General features: G+C 45.7%; 1 protein-coding gene across 1 annotated transcript in view; it reads left to right on the top strand.

The window, feature by feature from the left end:
* Positions 1-21,772, top strand: part of LOC138770482 (scavenger receptor cysteine-rich type 1 protein M130-like) — a 62,439-nt gene that overhangs the window by 1,336 nt on the left and 39,331 nt on the right. The window contains exons 2-3 of the mRNA XM_069949588.1: positions 13,137-13,445; positions 16,756-17,058. Of these exons, the coding sequence (XP_069805689.1) occupies positions 13,137-13,445; positions 16,756-17,058 (612 nt within the window). The remainder of the gene's footprint in view (positions 1-13,136; positions 13,446-16,755; positions 17,059-21,772) is intronic.

Consider the following 21,772-nt stretch of genomic DNA (forward strand, 5'->3'; position numbering starts at 1 on the left):
GTTGTCGTCATGTAAACGATATAGGTGGGCAATGTGTTGTTCATGTGCCTCAACTCTATTAGTAACTCCAGACACTTTAGTAGCTAGCAATTTTTGATCAGCGGACAATTCCTCCACTCATTTGGATAGATGCCTTTATGGAGCTTAGCTCCTGTTTATAGGATCTCTCCAGTCTTTGGACAAAGTCCTCCATTTCAGCTCTAGTGGGGAGAAGCTTCATGTGAGCTTGCCAGTCCCAGGGAGGGGAAGACATGTCAGGAGAGGGAGCAGCACCTTGTGCCATGTCAGGGGAGGTGTGGGGAGGCAGAGCCGTGTGTGGGGAAGATGGCGCCGCACCAGCCGCGTCACGTGACCCCGCGGCAGTGCCGATCTGTGTGCGGCCCGAGTCGGCAGCAGGAGTTGTGGCCTGGGGAGACCGGGAGGTTACCGAGGACTCCAGCTCAGCTGCGGCAGCTGCAGGTACTGACCTCGGGAGTCTCTGTCCCCTCTGCGGTTTATGTGGAGTCCCGGTGAGGTGTGCGGCCCGTCCGCTCTCCAGCTCAGGCTCTGAGTCTGTGTGGGCCGCACTGCTGTTCCGTACTCCGGAGCTCACAAAGCCGTCCAGGCTGCTCTGCCGGGGCTGCGATCGGGTGCGGCGTGTACCGGGCAATGCCGTGGCTCTTTTCCCCCTCATAGGGTCGGGAGAAGGGATGAGGGAAACGGGCAATCTGCTTCTGTTCTCTCCTGGCGGCGGGAGCTCTGCTCACATGCGTCCTCACGCCGCCATAGCCAGACCACGCCCCCCCCCCCCCCCACAATATAGCCTTTAACCCCCTTCTGGACCGGGCTAAATTTTGTTTTTGCGCTTTCATTTTTTCCTCTACGTGTTTAATCCCTTAAGGACGGGGCCTATTGCCTTTTCGGTTTTTCCTCCTTGTGTTTAAAAGGCCATAGCACTTGCATTTTTCCACCTAGAAACCCACATGAGCCCTTATTTTTTGCGTCACTAATTGTACTTTGCAATGACAGGCTGAATGTTTGCATAAAACACTGCAAAAGCATAAAAAAAATTGTGGTGAAATTGAAAAAAAAAAAAATGCATTTCTATTATTGGGGGGGTATTTGTTTTTACGCCATTCGCCCTGGGGTAAAACTGACTTGTTATGCATGTTCCTCAAGTCGTTATGATTACAACGATATATAACATGTATAACTTTTCTTGTATCTGATGGCCTGTAAAAAATTCAAACCATTGTTAACAAATATATGTCCCTTAAAATCGCTCCATTCCCAGGCTTATAGCGCTTTTATCCTTTGGTCTATGGGGCTGTCAGGTGTTAGTTTTTGCGCCATGATGTGCTCACTTTGGGATTTTTTTGCGCTAACGCAATTAATTAATAGTTCGGGCGATTACACACGCGGCGATAGCAAAAATGTTATTTATTTGTTTGTTTACTTTTATTTATAACTTGGGAAAAGGGGGGTGATTCAGACTTTTATTAGGGGAGGGGGCTTTTTACTATTAACAACACTTTTTTTTTTTTACACATATACTAGAAGCCCCCCTGGGGGACTTCTAGTATATACACTTTGATCTCTCATTGAGAATGTATATCTATACTGCAAAGATCAATGAGATCGGCACTCGTTTGCTTTCGGCTGCTGCAGCCGGAAACAAACGAGTGCCGAGCCGGGGACAGCGCCATCTTGGAGTGGTCCCCGGCCGGCAGCAGTAACAGATATCGCTCCTCCGGGACAATGTCCTGGAGGAGTGATCTCCCCCACTAGACACCAGGGAACGGTTGCCTCTGGTAATCGGAGGCAGCTGTCAAACTTTGAAAACTGCCTCCGATTAGCTAATTAGCGGGCACGGCGATCAGACAGTACCCGCTAATAGCGGCGGTCCCGGGCTACACGCGGGATCACGACGCTTCAAAGCGGGGTCGCCGCGCGGTCCCGCTTTTAAGTGCTCTTGAGGACATATGACGTACTGGTACGTCATATGTCCTTAAGAGGTTAAAAGGCCAAAGAGCCTGCGTTTTTTCACCTACAGACCCACATGAGCCCTTATTTGCACCACTAATTGTACTTTGCAATGACAGGCGTAATTTTTGCATAAAGTGTGCTGCAAAACCAGAAAAAAATTAAATGGGTGATGAAATTGAAAAAAAACAAAAAAAAAAACACATTTTTTTAATTTTGGGGAGGTTTTTGTGTTTTAATTTGGGGAGGTTTTGGAGCTGTGTGAGGTGTCATTTTTTGCTCCATGATGTGTTCTTTCAATCGGTACCTTGATTGCGCATATGTGATTTTTTTTTTATCGCTTTTTATTACAATTTTTCTGGATTTGATGCGACCAAAAATGCACAATTTTGCACTTTGGAATATTCTTGCGCTTTTGCCATGTACCGCAAGAGATCAGCAATGAAATAAATTTATAGATTGGGCGATTACGCACCCGGCGATACCAAACATGTTTATTTATTTATTTTTATTTATAAAATGGGGAAAGGGGGGTGATTTAAACTTTTATTAGGAGAGGCGATTTTTTTTATTAATAAAAAAATAAACATTTTTTTTTTCTTTTTTACACACATACTAGAAGTCCCCCTAGGGGACTTCTAGCATGACTGCTCTTATCTCTCATTAAGATCTAGGCAGTATATATTCTGCATTGATCAATGAAATATCAATGAGATAGCAATAGAATGCTGAGCCGGGATAACCACTATTACTGCGCAGACCCCGGCCAGTAAAAGATGTGGGGATCGATCCTCCGCGACCACGGACCACGGACCAGGGAAGGAAAAAACAACGTTTTAAATGCAGCTGTCAACTTTGACAGCTGCATTTAAAAGGCTAATTAGCAGGCACGGCGATCAGACCATATTAGCACCCGGGACCACGGCGTTATGGAGATATATATATATATTATATATATATATATTATATATATATATATATATATATATATATATATATATATATCCATAACGCAAGTTAGATGATTTAGTACTTGAATATTTTTTCCTTGTGGTTTTATGTATTTTTTATGAATTGGTGTATATATATATATATATAAAAGGTTTGCGCTGGTGAATCTTTAACTAAAAAAAAAAAAAAAATCTATATACTTACCTCCCTTGCTGCTGTCAGATTTTTATCACCATATTTTCTCTCTTTCCAATGACCTGTGATGACCGGTGGTAATTTATGATGCTAGTGACCCGTAAAATAGCATTAAAGGAGAAGTTCGGCCAAGAGTATTTTTTAATATGTTATTACTTATGGAAAGTTAGACAAATTCCTAATGTACATTAATTATGGGAAATGCACATATACTGTTTTTTTCCTTTAGTAGATCATGGAGTGTTAGAATTCTCTCAAAAACCATGATGTCACGAATCGGTTGTAATTCCTATAGAGCGTACATCCGGGGGTGAAATATATATAGAAGTCTATGAGTACCATTGGCTTCTATGTATAGTGTGGCCCCTGCTGGACACTCTATGGATTCAATGGATGGCAGCGAAGGGGGGCGATCTGTTTAGTGATTGCCCTGGTACTACTCCCCCATCATCTGCTCATACTATGAGCAGATGATGGGAGGAGTAGTACAGTGTACATGTGTCCAGCAGAGAGGGAGGGGGGAGGTAGTTAGATGCATGGGCACCTCTCTCCCTCCCTGCTCAATGCCCTCCAAATGTATTGATTAAATACATGTGTGGAATACTTTGGGGAGCAAGGACACTTGCTCCCCAAAGTATTCCATAAATGTATTCAATCAAAAGCATACTTTACATTACATTATGTTTTTACATAGAAATCTATGAATCCATAGAGTGTCCAGCAGGGGGCACACTATATATAGAAGTCAATGGAACTCTTTGAGATATATATATATATATATATATATATACACACACACACACACCAAAGGATCGCCCACAGCACTCCAATTTGTGGTTAAAGAAAAAATGTTTTATATTTGCAATAGTAAATTTAGTCTTTTTTTAGACAGAAACTCAAAATTTCTCTGTAAGTCCAGTGCAGCTGGTTTGTCCAAGTAGGTGGTGTCTTCCTCTATTTCTCCCAGTATTTTAACCGCATCCTCTGCAGTGAGAATGGGTGCATATGCTGCTTCCGACATATTATCCAGATTTATTTCAGATGTCGATTCCATAGTAGAACAAAAATCAAAAAACAGATAGTGTGCCTGCTCACCGATCTGTATATGCAAGTCTTTCAAATTCATCAGCAGCACTACTCCGGTTTAGAATCCAGGGTGCCCGCAGGTAGTCTTGACCAGGACTTTTCACAATATTCCAAAGGATCGCCCACAGCACTCCAATTTGTGGTTTCTAAACCGGAGTAGTGCTGCTGATAAATTTGAAAGACTTGCATATACAGACCGGTGAGCAGGCACACTATCTGTTTTTTGATTTTTGTTCTACTATGGAATCGACATCTGAAATAAATCTGGATAATATTTTGGAAGCAGCATATGCACCCATTCTCACTGCAGAGGATACGGTTAAAATACTGGGAGAAATAGAGGAAGACACCACCTACTTGGACAAACCAGCTGCACTGGACTTACAGAGAAATTTTGAGTTTCTGTCTAAAAAAAGACTAAATTTACAATTGCACATATAAAACACTTTTTCTTTAACCACAAATTGGAGTGCTGTGGGTGATCCTTTGGAATATTGTGAAAAGTCCTGGTCAAGACTACCTTCGGGCACCCTGGATTCTAAACCGGAGTAGTGCTGCTCATAAATTTGAAAGACTTGTCTATATTATATATATATATATATATATATATATATATATATATATATATATATATATATTGTAGGGATCTTCCCGGGGGATGGTGTGTTAGGACACAGTTCAGGCAGCAAACTTGGACTTAAAAACAGCTTTGGTGTTTATTTGTAGCATAAACGGTCCAGCAACGTAAATACAGCAACACCGTGCAGTGAGAATAAACAAAACAAAAAGTCCTGCCCGTCTGGGCGCTTACTAATACAACAGGTTACCTCTCTGTCACTTCACTTGGCAGGTAATATTGCAGGGTGTGCATAAGCCCCAGCTCCCAGCGAACACACTATACAGGCTGTTCACTCCTGTCTGAGAGACTCCCCTGCACACTGAGCTCACCTTTTGCCTTCTCAGGCTGATTGGGATCAGAGCTCACCTGATCCCAAAACCCACACTGGATCGAGGGGGAGGGAATGGCAGATCCCACTACCAACCTATCCACCATTCCAGTAAATCCAGGCCCGGTAAAAATAAATAATAACTCAGCAGCATAGCACTGCTGAGCAACAGATCCCTCCTGGACTTACCACCTCACACTACGCATCAGCCTAGGTGAGATGTACACCCCCTCGAACACATCTCCAGTGACATGTCCACATATCCCCCCCCTCTTCTTCAGACCGGAGGGCTGAGCGTTTTGTCCCCACAGGCAGTGTACCCTTGATAGGGCGTCAGCATTCGCCTGTAATTTCCCTGGCCGGTGTTCTACAGTGAAATTGAAGTTTTGTAGGGACAGAAACCATCTAGTCACCCTTGCGTTTTTTTCTTTGTTAAGCTTCATCCATGTTAGGGGGGCATGGTCTGTCACTAACTTGAATCTCCTGCCTAGCAAGTAGTACTTCAGGGATTCGAGGGCCCACTTCACTGCCAGACACTCTCGCTCAACTATGGCATAGTTTTTCTCGGCCGGGGATAGCTTCCTACTTAAGTACATCACCGGGTGCTCCTCGCCATTCACGACCTGTGAGAGGACGGCACCTAACCCTGTGTTAGAGGCATCTGTCTGTACTAGAAACTCTCGCCTAAAGTCAGGGGTAACTAGCACAGGTTGTTGGCACAGGGCAGACTTAAGGCTTTGAAAAGCCTTCTCGGCCTCTGGAGTCCATGTCACCATTGCGGACTTCGCACCCTTTGTCAGGTCAGTTAGTGGGGCTGCAACTGAAGCAAAATTCGGCACAAACCTTCGGTAATAGCCCGTAATACCCAGGAAAGCTCTGACCTGTTTCTTTGTGAGGGGTTGAGGCCAATTCTGTATTGCCTCAATTTTATTTAGTTGTGGTTTCACTAACCCCCTCCCAATAATGTAGCCCAAGTATTTGGCCTCCTCTAAGGCTAGTGCACACTTCTCTGCATTGATGGTTAACCCCGCATCACTTATGGCATCTAACACCGCCTGGACCTTACAGAGGTGACTTTCCCAATCCGGGCTAAAAATGACCACATCATCGAGGTAGGCAGCGGAGTAATCACGATGTGGTCGCAGAATCAAGTCCATCAACCTCTGAAAAGTGGCAGGGGCTCCATGTAACCCGAATGGCATCACTACGTATTGGAAGAGCCCATCAGGGGTGGAGAATGCAGTCTTCTCTCTAGCCTTAGGAGTGAGTGGGATCTGCCAGTAGCCCTTAGTGAGATCGAGGGTAGTTATGTACCTGGCATTACCCATCCTTTCTATCAACTCATCTACCCTGGGCATGGGGTAGGCATCGAACTTGGAGATCTCATTTAACTTTCTAAAATCATTACAGAACCTCCAAGTTCCATTGGGCTTTGGGATTAACACAATCGGGCTGGACCACTCGCTCTGAGACACCTCAATGACTCCTAGGTCAAGCATACGTTTTACCTCGGATGATACCGCCTCCCTCCGTGCTTCTGGTATCCTATAGGGCTTAAGGTTTACTCTGCTTCTAGGCTCAGTTTCAATATGATGACTAATGAGATGCGTACGCCCTGGTAGGTCAGAAAACTTGTCTTTATTTTTCTGCAGGAACTCCTTAGCTTCCTGCTTCTGGGACACTGATAGGGTGTCACCAATCCTGACCGGAGGGATTGGTGGTGACAGATGACCAACAGGATTTGTCGCCACCAAGGATTCCCTGTCTTTCCAGGGCTTGATCAAGTTTATGTGATAAACTTGAAAAGGCTTCCTTCTACCTGGTTGGTGTACCTTGTAGTTGACCTCACTGATCTTCTCTACAATTTCATAGGGACCCTGCCACTTTGCTAAGAATTTGCTTTCTACCGTGGGAACAAGTATGAGTACCCGGTCACCTGAGCTAAATGTCCTGATTCTTGCAGAACGATTGTAAATTCTGCTTTGGCCCTCTTGCGCCCTCTGGAGGTGTTCCCTTACTAGGGGCATTACAGTGGCTATACGGTCCTGCATTTGTGCTACATGCTCTATAACACTCTTGTATGGGGTGGACTCACTTTCCCATGTCTCTTTCGCTATATCCAACAAACCCCTAGGGTGACGACCATAGACTAATTCGAAGGGAGAGAACCCTGTGGACGCTTGGGGTACTTCCCTAATAGAAAACATCAGGTAAGGTAGTAAGTGATCCCAATCCCGACCATCTTTTTCCACTACTTTCTTTAACATATGTTTCAGGGTTTTATTAAACCTCTCCACTAACCCGTCTGTCTGTGGGTGATATACAGAGGTTCGTAGGTGTGAGATTTTAAACAGTTTGCATAGCTCTTTCATTACCTTTGACACAAATGGGGTACCTTGGTCGGTCAAGATTTCCTTGGGGATCCCCACCCTGGAAAACATATAAAACAATTCCCGTGCAATTGTTTTAGAGGCAGTGTTTCTTAGGGGTACAGCCTCAGGATAGCGGGTCGCGTAGTCCAACACAACTAGAATGTACTGGTGTCCCCTAGCCGACTTTACAATGGGGCCCACCAAGTCCATTGCGATCCGGTCAAAAGGTACCTCTATGATGGGGAGTGGGACCAAAGGACTGCGAAAATGCGATACTGGAGCGCTAAGCTGACATGTGGGGCACGACTCACAGTATTTTTTTATGTCAGCATAAATCGCAGGCCAATAAAACCTCTGGAGGACTCTCTCCTGTGTTTTATCTGTCCCCAAGTGGCCCCCAAGGACATGATTATGGGCCATGTCGAGTACCTGACGCCGGTACGACTTAGGCACCAGAAGCTGTTCCACCACCTCATCATTAATCCTAGTGACTCTATAGTAGAGATCATTAGTCATAGAAAAATGTGGAAATTTTTTCTCAGCTTCTGGCTCCTGAGGTACCCCATTCATAACAGTGACCTGCTCTCTAGCATTTTTGAGAGTGGGGTCCTGTAATTGTGCAGTACCAAAATTATCCCTAGACACCTCTAAGTCTGGAACATTCTGCGCAGTGGGAGGAGCCTCTTCCTCACCAGCCAGGACCTGCAAAGGAAAAGCATCACTTTCATCCTGTACATTTTTATCATTTACCGTGGGTAATGCAATAGACTTAGGGGTCTCCTCACTCCTTTCAGGGGATTGTTGTTTTCCCCATAGAGCCCAGAACAAAGGAAAATCACGCCCCAATATCACATTATGCATAAGGTTTTTAACCACACCCACTTCATATTGTACAGCGCCTAGTTCAGTCCCGACATTAGCCAGCACTATAGGGTAAACCTTTGTATCGCCATGTATGCACACCACACTCATATGTCTTTTTGGCACAAAGTCCCCAGCCACCAGGCTGGCATGCACCAGGGTGACAAGGCTTCCTGAGTCCAGCAACGCCTTAACAGGAAAGTCATTTACAGTAATGTTGCAGACTTGTGGTTCAGTCTCTAGTCCAGTGACTGCAACAAAAGACGGCTCCGCAAATAGCGACTGACGCCGGCTAGCGTCACACTCCATGGGCTCAGTGGTAAGAGGGCAATGGGCAGACATATGTCCCGTCTCATGGCATCTCCAGCACTGGATAGGGCCTGGTCTCCTTGGCAGGGAGTCCTTTTTAGGGCCACTTAGCCACCGGGGACCACCACCAGTCTTTTGCCCCTGAGACACCTCCTGAGCGCTCTTCCCTCTATCAGCACCCCTCCACACTCCCCCAATAGATGGAAGTCTCTTACCAGCTGAAGGCACAGGTCTGGCACTCCGGGGAGGTGACGGTGCTGCAGGAACATCACGGAGGTAGTCCTCGGTCGCCTGGAACCTCTCCACAAGGCTGACGAGTTCGTCGGCACTCCTAGGGTCGCCTTGTCCCACCAAGCGTTGCAGATCAGCAGGAAGTGCGCGGAGGTAGCGATCCATCACGACCCTCTCTAGGATCTGTGCAGGAGTAGAGGTGTCTGGCTCCAACCACTTTCTTGCCAAATGAATCAGGTCGTACATCTGGGACCTCGCTGACTTGTCCAGACTGTAGCTCCAGTTGCGGACCCTCCGGGCACGGACAGCAGCAGTAACTCCTAGTCGGGCGAGTATCTCTGCTTTTAGCCGAGGATAGTCCTTGACCTCTTGCTCACTGAGGTCATAATAGGCCTTTTGAGGTTCGCCTGTTAAATAAGGCGCAATCACTTCTGCCCACTCAGTGGAGGGTAGCTTTTCTCGCTCAGCCACACGCTCAAAGACAGTTAAATAGGCCTCAACATCGTCATCAGCAGTCATCTTTTGCAGCGCACGCTGCACGGCTCTTCTCACAGACAAAGTCTCTGGCGCGGCTGCTGCCACCAGCTGGGGATTAGCACCTGCAGACGCCTCCTGCTTTGCTATCAGGTGCTCAATAAGTCTCTGTTGTTGAGCCATCGCTTGTTCGTGGCGCAGATTAGCGGCTGCCTGATCCTGTTTAGCGGCTGCCTGAGCCTGTTGTTGTGCGGCCAATGCTTGCTCATGGCGTAGGTTAGCGTCTGTCAGAGCCTGTTGTTGCTGCATATTAGCCTGCTGCTGTTGCAGACTCACTTGCATTAACTGCTTCATCATCTCCTCCATGTTGCTTGACTGTTTTTGGAGTGAAGCCGCAGCCTTCACCCAGGACATAAGCTGTAGCCAAGTTGATGCACACCGTTGCCCCTAGCAACCGTTTTGCCCGCTCCGCAGCACCAATTGTAGGGATCTTCCCGGGGGATGGTGTGTTAGGACACAGTTCAGGCAGCAAACTTGGACTTAAAAACAGCTTTGGTGTTTATTTGTAGCATAAACGGTCCAGCAACGTAAATACAGCAACACCGTGCAGTGAGAATAAACAAAACAAAAAGTCCTGCCCGTCTGGGCGCTTACTAATACAACAGGTTACCTCTCTGTCACTTCACTTGGCAGGTAATATTGCAGGGTGTGCATAAGCCCCAGCTCCCAGCGAACACACTATACAGGCTGTTCACTCCTGTCTGAGAGACTCCCCTGCACACTGAGCTCACCTTTTGCCTTCTCAGGCTGATTGGGATCAGAGCTCACCTGATCCCAAAACCCATACTGGATCGAGGGGGAGGGAATGGCAGATCCCACTACCAACCTATCCACCATTCCAGTAAATCCAGGCCCGGTAAAAATAAATAATAACTCAGCAGCATAGCACTGCTGAGCAACAGATCCCTCCTGGACTTACCACCTCACACTACGCATCAGCCTAGGTGAGATGTACACCCCCTCGAACACATCTCCAGTGACATGTCCACAATATATATATATATGTATATATATATATATATATATATATATATATATATATATATATATATATATATAGTGCGCCCCCTGCTGGAAACTCCATAGGAATTACAACTGATTTGTGACGGTCACGGTTTTTGACAGAATTTGAAGACTCCCTGATCTACTAAATTAAGGGAAATAGCTGTATATGTGCATTTAAACTTAAACGACAGTTACACTTTAACTTAATATTTCTACCAAATATAGCCTGGTGTAATATAGAATATACATAGAAAAGAGTACAAACATGACAAATGAAACAAACATTTAGAAAGCTGGATTTGTGATATGATAAGTTACTGTACAGTATAGCAGTCAGCATATGGAGTATAATGTATAGTAAGGGCATACGAATGAAAAAACAGCATTTTGTAGATACAGGATAGAATTGTAGATCCCTATAATGCAGTAGCGTAGTACTACAGGCTAGAATAGAGAAGCAGGGCTAATTTCAGAGGTCTGTGTAGTCACATGACAGCAATGGGGAAGGGGTGTGTGTTCAGCCTGGACCAATCAGGAAATGAGAATCACAGAGCTGTGCAGTGAAACCTTTCTATACAGCAGTGTGAATGGCAGTCAGTGCAGGCACATTATAGGGCTGGGTTCACACTAAGTATATTTTAGTCAGTATTGTGGTCCTCATATTGCAACCAAAACCAGGAGTGGATTAAAAACACAGAAAGGATCTGTTCACACACTGATGAAATTGAGTGGATGGCCGCCATCTAACAGTAAATAACGGCCATTATTTCAATACAACAGCCGTTGTTTTAAAATAACAGAAAATATTTGCCATTAACCTCTTAAGGACATATGACGTACCGGTACATCATATGTCCTCATTAGCACTTCCCAGGTGCCGCGTGTAGCCCGGGACCGCCGCTATTAGCGGGAACGGTCTGATCACCGTGCCCGCTAATTAGCTAATCGGAGGCAGCTGTCAAAGTTGACAGCTGCCTACGATTACCGGAGGCAACCTTTCCCTGGTGTCTAGTGGGGGAGATCGCTCCTCCGGGACTTTGTCCCGGAGGAGCGATCTCCATTACTGATGCCGGCCAGGGACTCGTCCAAGATGGCGCCGTCCCCGGCTCGGCACTCGTTTACTTCCGGCTGCAGCAGCCGGAAGTAAACGAGTGCCTATCTCATTGATCTCTGCAGCATAGATATGCTGCAGAGATCAATGAGATAGGCACTCGTTTACTTCTCAATGAGAGATCAAAGTGTATATACTAGAAGTCCCCCAGGGGGGCTTCTAGTATAAGTGTAAAAAAAAAAAAAAAGTGTTGTTTATAGTAAAAATCCCCCTCCCCTAATAAAAGTCTGAATCACCCCCCTTTTCCCAGGTTTTAAATAAGAGTAAATAAATAAATAAATAAACATATTTGCTATCGCCGCGTGCGTAATCGCCCGTACTATTAATTAATCACATTCCTGATCTCGCACGGTAAACGGCGTCAGCGCAAAAAAATCCCAAAGTGCAAAATTGCGCATTTTTGGTCGCATCAAATCCAGAAAAAATGTAATAAAAAGCGATCAAAAAGTCGTATTTGCGCAATTTAGGTACCGATAGACAGAACTCATCATGGCGCAAAAAATGACATCTGACACCGCCCCATAGACCAAAGGATAAAAGCGTTATAAGCCTGGGAATAGAGCGATTTTAAGGAACGTATATTTGTTAACAATGGTTTGAATTTTTATAGGCCATCAGATACAATATAAGTTATACATGTTATATATCGTTTTAATCGTAACGACTTAAGGAACATGCCTAACAAGTCAGTTTTACCCCAGGGCGAATGGTGTAAAAACACAGTTCCCCCAAATAAAAGAAATGCGTTTTTTTTTTTTCAATTTCACCACACTTTTTTCTGGTTTCGTAGTGTACTTAATGCAACAATTCAGCCTGTCATTGCAAAGTACAATTAGTGACGCAAAAAATAAGGGCTTATATGGGTTTCTAGGTGGCAAAATGCAAGTGCTATGGCCTTTTAAACACAAGGAGGAAAAACCGAAAACGCAAAAACGAAAATGGGCCCTGTCCTTAAGGGGTTAAATGACGGCCATCCACTCAATTACAACATTATGTGAACAGATCCTTTCTGTGTTTTCAATCCACTCCTGATTTTGGTTGCAATATGAGGACCACAATACTGACTGAAATATACTTAATGTGAACCCAGCCTAGCAGTGTATATAGCTGAGTGTAAGTGTAGTCACATAGCAGGAATGGAGAAGATGGGAAACACAAGGGCTGACAGACTGCAATGAGAAATGAGCAGGGCATATCGGGGCACAGTATAGCAGCACTCTCTTTCTGGGGTAAAGAGGGGTTACAGCTATGAAGAGATTACCTCCACAGTTTTGTCCCCTCATGCAAACCCCAGCCCAAGTGGATCTGTTATGATTTGAAAGGTGAGTGAGACTTACTGGGTCAGAATACAGTGCTGTAGACCCCTGCTATGTAGACTTTGCCCCTCCCTGACTTTCCCTCCCACCCAGTACAGGGAGCTCTTTAACCAAAGCAATGCTCTTAAACCAAGTTACAATTATGAAAAACTGTGAGCTCTTCTGTGAGCTCTAATATATATTGCTCCTTAATGTTATTACTGTTCTTAATCTAATATTCCTGTATTTCCGTAATTGTTTCTATCTGTCTGTACAGTTCCAGTGAGACTTTCGTTTGGAGCCACTGCATGTGAAGGGTTTGTGGAAGTAAAATATGAAGACGAATGGAGAGGAGTAGCAACCACAGACAACCCCCAAAACACTGTTACTGTGCTGTGTAGACAGCTGGGATGTGTCACTTCAAACGCACAACATCGTTTGACCAGAGGAGACACATTTGTATACGTTGCCAGGAGGTTTCTGGGAATATTCTGTACAGGAGAAGAGTCGTCCTTGTCACAATGTACATATGTAGCATACAAGACTTTATTTCCTTCAGAAAATCTGTTGGCAGTGTCCTGCTCAGGTAAAAGATGTTTAATTGCCCCACACATCCCACCAGACTAGATCAAGCATTATACCTTCCACTATGCTCAATACCTGCACCTCCAACCAGCGGGAAGAAAACACCTGATTTCAGATGTGCAGCCGCTTCATCCAAATACCATGTATATCAGATATCAGTCCCATCCGATGGTTTACATAGAGAAGATGATAGAAATTAACCTTTAGGCTATGTTCACACAACATTTGAAACAACGGCCATAATTAATACAAAACTTACTTTGTACTACAGTCAGAGGGAATCCCAGCCGGAGTGTATACACATAGTATACACTCCGGCCGAGATCCCAAGAACATGTTAGTTTTGTGCGGTTGCTATTTATTGAATAGCAGCCGCACAAGCCTGACAAGTCACACAATAGGGAGTGCGGCTCGTGTTCAATGGTAAATTGGCATGCAGAAGCACACAGGTACGCCCACATTCCAATTCAATAGAATTGAAGTTTATCTGTCCGGTACTGCAGTACTGGCCAGGATAAACTTCACTGACACTGGCTGTTCTGTGACACAGAACGGCCAGTGTCTTGCGTAGTGTGAACCCAGCCTCTCATACTGCTGGTTAGTCTGCTGGTTATTTATTAAACATATGGGACACAGAGTAAAACTGGCGGAATTCCGCCACATAATTTCAGCCTTCGTGTCATACTGGGAGTCTATGGAGGATTGCAAGCCTCCTCTCTCAGCGCGGAAGAATGGGCATGTCAATTCTTCAGCACGGAGAGAGGAGGTGCACGAGCCTCCTGCCACTGATGTCAGTGCCGCGGCACTGTAGGGGTTAATGAAGGGGGGCATATAGTGAGCATATAGCAGCAGGTCCCCACGTGCTTTGAAGTGAGCTCAGCTCCTGAGCTCACTTCAAAGCACCAGCAGACTCCATGATGTACGGGTACGGCATGGGTCCTTAACAGGTTAAAGGGAATCTGTCAGCTCCCAGGCACTACCTAAGGTGCTGACAGTGTGCTGTAGCTGGCGGTCCCTTAGTGAAAATGGTGACTTTTGGTAATTTTTCATGCAGTGGATTATGCCCAATCTCACGTCTCCTACTGTACTGAAGAGTCAAAGAGGAGTTGTTTGTGCCACACTCTGGCACACCTCTCCACTCCTTACTCCCCCTCTTCTTCATGAATAATCAATGCTGCCCGGCCTCCTGCTCAATCAGCTGTCAGCCAGTGTCTCTGATTGCAGATCAGACCTCTTTTAGGCAGTTTATATCTAAAAGAACTGTCTAGAGACCTGCCAGCAGTTCATTTTCTGGTTCAAATGCCCTGATGGAAAAGAAGTAGAGGTCTTTTTCTTTTTTTTTTTCTTTCTCATTATCGTATCATTTTTAAGGTTTTGTTCACATAGTATTTTTGCTCAGTAAGGTTTTGTTCACATAGTATTTTGGTCAGTATTTTGCAACCAAAACCAGGAGTAGAATGAAAACATAGAAAGGCTATATAAACACTGTTGAAATTGAGCGGATGGACGTCTTTTAATGGCAAATATCAGTCGTTGTTTTATTTGACATTATTTGCCATTAAATGGCTGCCATCCACGCAATTTCAACAGTGTATGAACATAGCCTTTCTATGTTTTCAATCCACTACTGGTTATGGTTGCAAAATACTGAAAAAAATACTGTGTTTCAACAGAGCCTTAACAATGATACAATAATGAAGGAAAAAAAACAAAGACCTCTATTTCATGTCCATTAGGGGATTTGAACCAGAGACCAATCTGTTGGCAGATATCTAGACAGGTCAGTTACCTGTAGACCACAGCTCCAAGTTTGGGGTCAGACATTCAACTATATCTGAATGTTTCTTTCAGACATAAACTGCTTACAGAGGTCTGATCTGCAATCAGAGACACTGGCTGACTGCTGAGTGAGCAGGAGGCTGGGCGGTATTGATTATTCATGAAGAAGAGGGAGGAGTAAGGAGTGGTGAGGTGTGTCAGAGTGTGCCACAAACAACTCCTCTTTGCCTAATCAGTGCAGTAGGATACTTGAGATTGTACATCATCCACTGCACAGAGAATTACCAAAAGGCACCATGCTCACTATGGGACTGTCAGCTACAGCACACTGTCAGTGCCTCAGGTAGGGCCCAGGAGCTGACAGATTCTCTTTAACTATGTTAAAGGACTAAATAAAGTTCAGGAGTGAAGTTTTCCAAGAACTGGATTCAAGAACAAGAGGACACAGTAAGAGGTTAGTTGGGGGAAATATAGGAAGGAACGTGAGAAAATATTACTTTACTGAAAGAATAGTAGATGCTTGGAACAAATTTCCAGCAGATGTGGTTGGTAAATCTTCAATAACAGAATGTAAACCTGCCTGGGATAAATATATAGAGTATTTATTCAAAGATGATAAGACAGGAAAATACTAAAAGCATAGACTAGATGGACCAAATGGTCATTTTCTGCCAACAATCTTCTAGTTTCTATGTTAAGTAACGTGCCAGAAGATTCACTGGCTGAAATTCACTTAACAGTGGTGAATCACTGATGTACAATGAAGGTTATTATGCTGCCAGATACGGTTTTACTAAGGAGCAAAAGATGTAACCTGAAAGGTTATTAACAAGCTTAAAACCACAAAGGAATGTGTGGACTACATGTACTGGCATACAACTATCCTCTATCTGATACCTAATAAACCTTCTCACTACCTCCCTCTACCTCCCTCTCTACCTAATGTAGGTATGTGTTCAGTTTGCTGTACAGGAGCTGACTGGCGGGCTGCCATTATGCTTCTGTATATATAGTGAGGCCATGTTCACACTTTGTAATACTCCAGCCGTTCTGTGACCCGGACGGTCCATGACAAGCTCATCCCGGCCGGATGATCTTCATCTCTGATCAATTGGGATGTGGGCGCATCATTGAGCGCCTGCATCCCAATTCACCGCTGCACACAATGGAGCGTGCATCCTCTAGCGATTCCGGATGGAATGCAAGTTAAGTATTAATCACGGCCGTTGTTGCAAATCGGCCGTGATTAATACTTAATTTACGCTGTGTGAACATGACCTGAAGGAGGAAGTGTGACATTGCATCTGCCAATCGTCCTTGCACCCGTGCTTTTGCTGTTGCGTAATGTTAAATGTGTGGCCACCATTTTGGACTGGATTTGTACAAATTAAGTAAGAAGTTTGATTTGGTCACCAACAGAACTTCAAAAATTCAAAATGAAGAGGTTTCTTTCTAGAGATTCATATGAATCGTGTTTAATGTGTACAGAGTCTGTATAGTAATGTGTTCAGCAAATTATGATTTATCATCAGGTAACGTAGCCTACAGTCTAGCAGATGGGCTTAACGCATGCTCAGGACATTTAGTAGCGCTCCATGGTGATACCTGGGGATCTGTTTGTGAGATTGATCCAGAGCTAAGAGCGGCCAATGTACTTTGTAAGGAACTTCAATGTGGAGAAGCAGTGCCATCATCACTCAACTATACAAGAACACCTGGACCAATATGGACAGAGCAAATTCATTGTACTGGAAATGAGTCCAGACTATATGACTGTATAAGAGTTCCTGGGGTAAAATGCACCAAACCAAGTCCTCCCTCTATTTATTGTAAAGGTATGTTACACAATACATTTCTATATTGTCATTGTGAACATTTTTTATGAAGCGTTGTCCATGGTTGGACAATGGTTGGTTCATATATCTGTGCTATACGGTTACATGCTAAATATGTTGATAAGTTTACACATCGTATCTTGTTGCAATAGAAATCTCTACTTTTTTCATTTACTATATTGTTTATGCTGCTGCACCTGTTCCAAAGATTATTTATTTATCTTTGAGCGAACCGGGTTCGGGTTCGAGTTGATCCGAACCCGAACGTTCGGTATTTGATTAGCTGGGGCTGCTGAACTTGGATAAAGCTCTAAGATTGTCTGGAAAACATGAATACAGCCAATGACTATATCCATGATTTCCACATAGCCTTAGGGCTTTATCCAAGTTCAGCAGCCACTGCTAATCAAATGCCGAAAGTTCCCTTAACATTGTCCCATAGTCCTCATCGACCACAACTTCTTAAAATTCATGATACTATTTTTTTTTTTTAACCTGCAAATATTCCATCACTTTCAATCTTTTTACTGCTCTTTTCCATTAATTTATCTCTGGAGGGCTTGACTGACTCCAGTGTTTTTAAAATACAATTTCTTGCCAAAAACAGAGTTTTAACAATCATTATCTTCATATAAGATGGACAATTCAAGTATGTAAAATCCCCAAATATACAACTAAGTGGATGTAGATGAAGCTTAATATTTACAATTTTATCCAATTCTACCGCTATACCTTGTCAATATCTAAAAAGCTTTGGGCATCTCCATATTATGTGTATCAGATCTTCTCTCTCTTTGGCATCTGGTACAACTCTCTCAGCTCCTCCCTTTCATCTTAAAGAGTCTCAGGGGGTATAATATGTCCTATAGAGTATGAACAACTGAGACAAAATATGATTTAGACGAGGACTACAGTTTCTTGCCGCCTCAAACACTATCTTCCATTCTTTATCATCCATCCCTAAATCCTCTTTCCATTTTTCTTTATATCATTCATTCCCCTTGTGTTTATTACACTTTGCAAATATATTCTTATAGATTTTCTCTTCAAATCACTTAGCATTAGTCATAAGTGGCTGAAAAACTAAGTGTTTTTCTCTCCTATAATTTTTTTTATTCTGTGATAACCCATACGGGTGTTTAACTTGCATAAATCTGAAATATTCTCTATTTCTGTAACGCCTGGAGTAGTGGATCCACTGGACCGTCACTAGCGATGGCACTGACCTCACCAGGGAGCAGAATCTAAGGGGCTGCTGGTTCTCACCAGAGCCCGCCGCAAGGCGGGATGGACTTGCTGCGGCAGGCGACCCCCAGGTCGCTACCCCTGGCTTGGTTGCTAGTGAGGGCAGGCGAGGCGTGGCAGGAGCAGTAGGCAGGAGAAGGTGCTGGCAGAGGCCTGTAGGCGTAACCGCGGGTGACAGGCGGAACACAGGAGCAATAGTGTAACAGAGGAGCAGGAACCAGGAACAAGGACTAGGGACCAGGTAGCGGACCGGAATCAGGAACAACAGGGAGCTGGGCCAAACGCTATGGGAAGCATGTAGAGGCTCCAACACCTGGAAGGGGGCATGGCTGGAACTTATAGGGGAGTGATTGACATACAGGCCAATTAGGAGTGCACTGCCCCTTTAAATCTAAGACAGCCGGCGCGCGCGCGCCCAAGGTGGCGGGGACGCACGCGCCGGCCGGCACAGCGACGGACAAGAGTGCGATGAGGTGAGGTGCCCCTCGGGGCCGAAGCAACAGCAGCGCCGGGTCCCTGCCTATGGACACCGGCTGCTGCAGATGCAGGAGAGAGGGTGCGGCGGCGGTCCGGAGCACGGGACGCCGCCGTGGCCCTAACAGTACCCCCCCTCTTTGGCCTCCCCCTCTTTCTGGTCTGCAAGAATTCCTTGATGAGATCCCGATCCAGGATATTAGATTCGGGTTCCCAGGATCTCTCCTCAGGACCAAAACCTTTACAGTCCACTAGGAAGAAACGTCTTCCTCTGACAGTTTTCATCGCTAGGATGTCTTCAACAATGTATACGTCGTCAGAGACGGCTTGTGGAGTGGAGGACGAAGCTTTACTGGAAAATCGGTTGAGGACCACTGGCTTCAAGAGGGAGACATGGAAGGAGTTCGGGATTCGCATAGTAGGGGGTAGACAGAGTTTGTAGATGACTGGGTTTTAGCACTGAGAAAGGGCCAAGAAATCGAGGACCCAACTTGTAGCTGGGAATCTTGAGACCAAGACATACTTGGCCGAGAGCCAGACTTTGTCACCTGGGAGAAAATTTGTGGCAGGTCTTCTCTTCTTATCAGCCTGGTCCTTCATGCGTTCAGAGGCTTTGAGTAGGGACTGTCGAGTCTGTTCCCAGATCGACTGAAGGTCAGAGATCAATTCCTCCACGGCAGGAACCTCAGATGATGGAGAGAGAGCTAGAGGAGGACGAGGGTGATGCCCGTAGACCATATAGAAAGGAGACTTGCCTGTGGAACTCGAGTCCAGATGGTTATAAGAAAACTCTGCCCATGGAAGTAGATCGTACCAGTTGTCTTGGCGGCTGGAAACAAAATGACGTAGGTAGTTACTCAGGATCTGATTGACTCTCTCCACTTGCCCGTTGGTCTGGGGATGATAGGCAGATGAGAAGTCCAGTTTCACTTGGAGCTGCGAGCAGAGGGCAGGCCAAAACTTGGAGACAAATTGAGAGCCTCGGTCGGACACAATGTGAAGAGGAAGTCCATGCAGGCGGAAGATGTGTCGGAAGAACAACTGAGCCAGACGAGGAGCAGAGGGTAGTCCAGGAAGGGCCACAAAGTGAGCCATTTTAGAGAAGCGGTCAGTCACCACCCAAATGACTGTATTGCCCGCGGATGGAGGTAGGTCCGTGATGAAATCCATCCCTATGTGGTGCCAGGGACGGTCCGGGAGTAGGCAAAAGTAAGCCGGCAGGTCTTTGACGGGGTGACTTATTCCTGGCACAGACTGCGCAGGAAGCCACAAAGTCCTTGACATCCTGAAGGAGATTGGGCCACCAGTAGTGACGGGAGATCAATTGCCCGGTCTTTTGAGCTCCTGGATGCCCGGCCACCAAAAAGGAATGACCCCACTTCAAGATGCGTTTTCGGAGTGCGGGGCGCACATAAGTCTTACCGGGAGGCAGTCTCTGCAGAGTAGAAGTGGCAACTGGTACTAGGCGATCGGAAGGTATTATGTGAAGAGGGGATTCCTCTTGCCCCATGACATCAGATGCTCGGGATAATGCATCGGCCTTTATATTCTTCTCGGCTAGACGGAAATGAATGGTAAAGTTGAACCGAGAGAAGAAGAGGGACCACCTGGCCTGCCGGGGATTGAGGCGTTGAGCCGATTGGAGGTAGAGGAGGTTCTTGTGGTCCGTGTAGATTTTAACGGGATGTCTAGCCCCCTCTAGGAGATGACGCCACTCCTCCAGTGCCAACTTAATAGCCAGGAGTTCACGGTCTCCAATCGTATAGTTCCTCTCGGCAGGGGAGAAAGTCTTAGAAAAGAACCCGCAGGTTCTGGTCTTGCCTGATGTGTCCCTTTGCGAGAGGATGGGTCCTGCACCCACAGAAGATGCATCGACTTCAAGAGAAAACGGCTTGGAGACATCCAGACGGACTAGAGCAGGAGCAGAGGCAAAGGCAGACTTTAGGCTATTGAAGGCTTGTTCGGCCTCTGGAGGCCAACGTCTGGGATCCGCCTTCTTCTTGGTGAGAGCCACTATGGGTGCGACCAGGGTAGAGAAGTGAGGGATGAACTGCCGATAGTAGTTGGAAAATCCAAGGAAACGTTGGATAGCTCTAAGTCCCACAGGACGTGGCCACTGGAGAACAGCTGACAGCTTGGCTGGATCCATCTGTAGGCCCTGGTCGGAGACAATGTATCCAAGAAACGTCAGGCTGCACTGATGGAAAACGCACTTCTCCAGCTTGGCATACAAATGGTTGGCCCGTAGTCTTCGTAGAACCTACCGTACATGGGACACGTGGGTCTGCTGGTCGTGGGAGAAGACCAGGATGTCGTCAAGATAGACAATGACGCAGACATAGAGGAGATCGCGGAATATATCATTCACGAATTCCTGGAAGACCGCTGGGGCGTTGCATAGGCCGAATGGCATGACCAGATATTCTTAGTGCCCATCTCTGGTGTTGAAAGCGGTCTTCCATTCGTCTCCTTCACGAATACGGATCAAGTTATACGCTCCCCTGAGATCCAGCTTGGAGAAGATCCTAGCTCCACGGAGACGGTCGAATAGTTCGTGGATTAGCGGAAGAGGATAACGGTTCTTGACAGTCACCTTATTTAAGCCCCGGTAGTCTATACATGGGCGGAGGGAACCGTCCTTCTTCTGCACAAAGAAAAATCCAGCGCCAGCGGGAGACGTGGATTTACGGATGAAGCCCTTCTGTAAGTTCTCCCGGATGTAGGAGGACATGGCTTCAGTCTCGGGCACAGAGAGAGGGTATACTCGACCACGTGGAGGAGAAGTAACTGGAAGAAGGTCTATAGGGCAATCATAGGGCCGATGAGGTGGTAGAGAGTCCGCCTCCTTGGCCGAGAAGACATCAACAAAGTCTTGGTATTCCTCCGGTAGTCCGGATAGAGGCTTGGCGTAAGCAGGTGACCTCGTAGAGCACATGGGTTGAGGAGACCTCAGACACCCATTTGGACAGTCCTGACCCCAGCTGAAAACCTCCCC

This window comes from Dendropsophus ebraccatus, chromosome 13 (assembly GCF_027789765.1).
Source record: "Dendropsophus ebraccatus isolate aDenEbr1 chromosome 13, aDenEbr1.pat, whole genome shotgun sequence".
Lineage (NCBI taxonomy): Eukaryota > Metazoa > Chordata > Amphibia > Anura > Hylidae > Dendropsophus > Dendropsophus ebraccatus.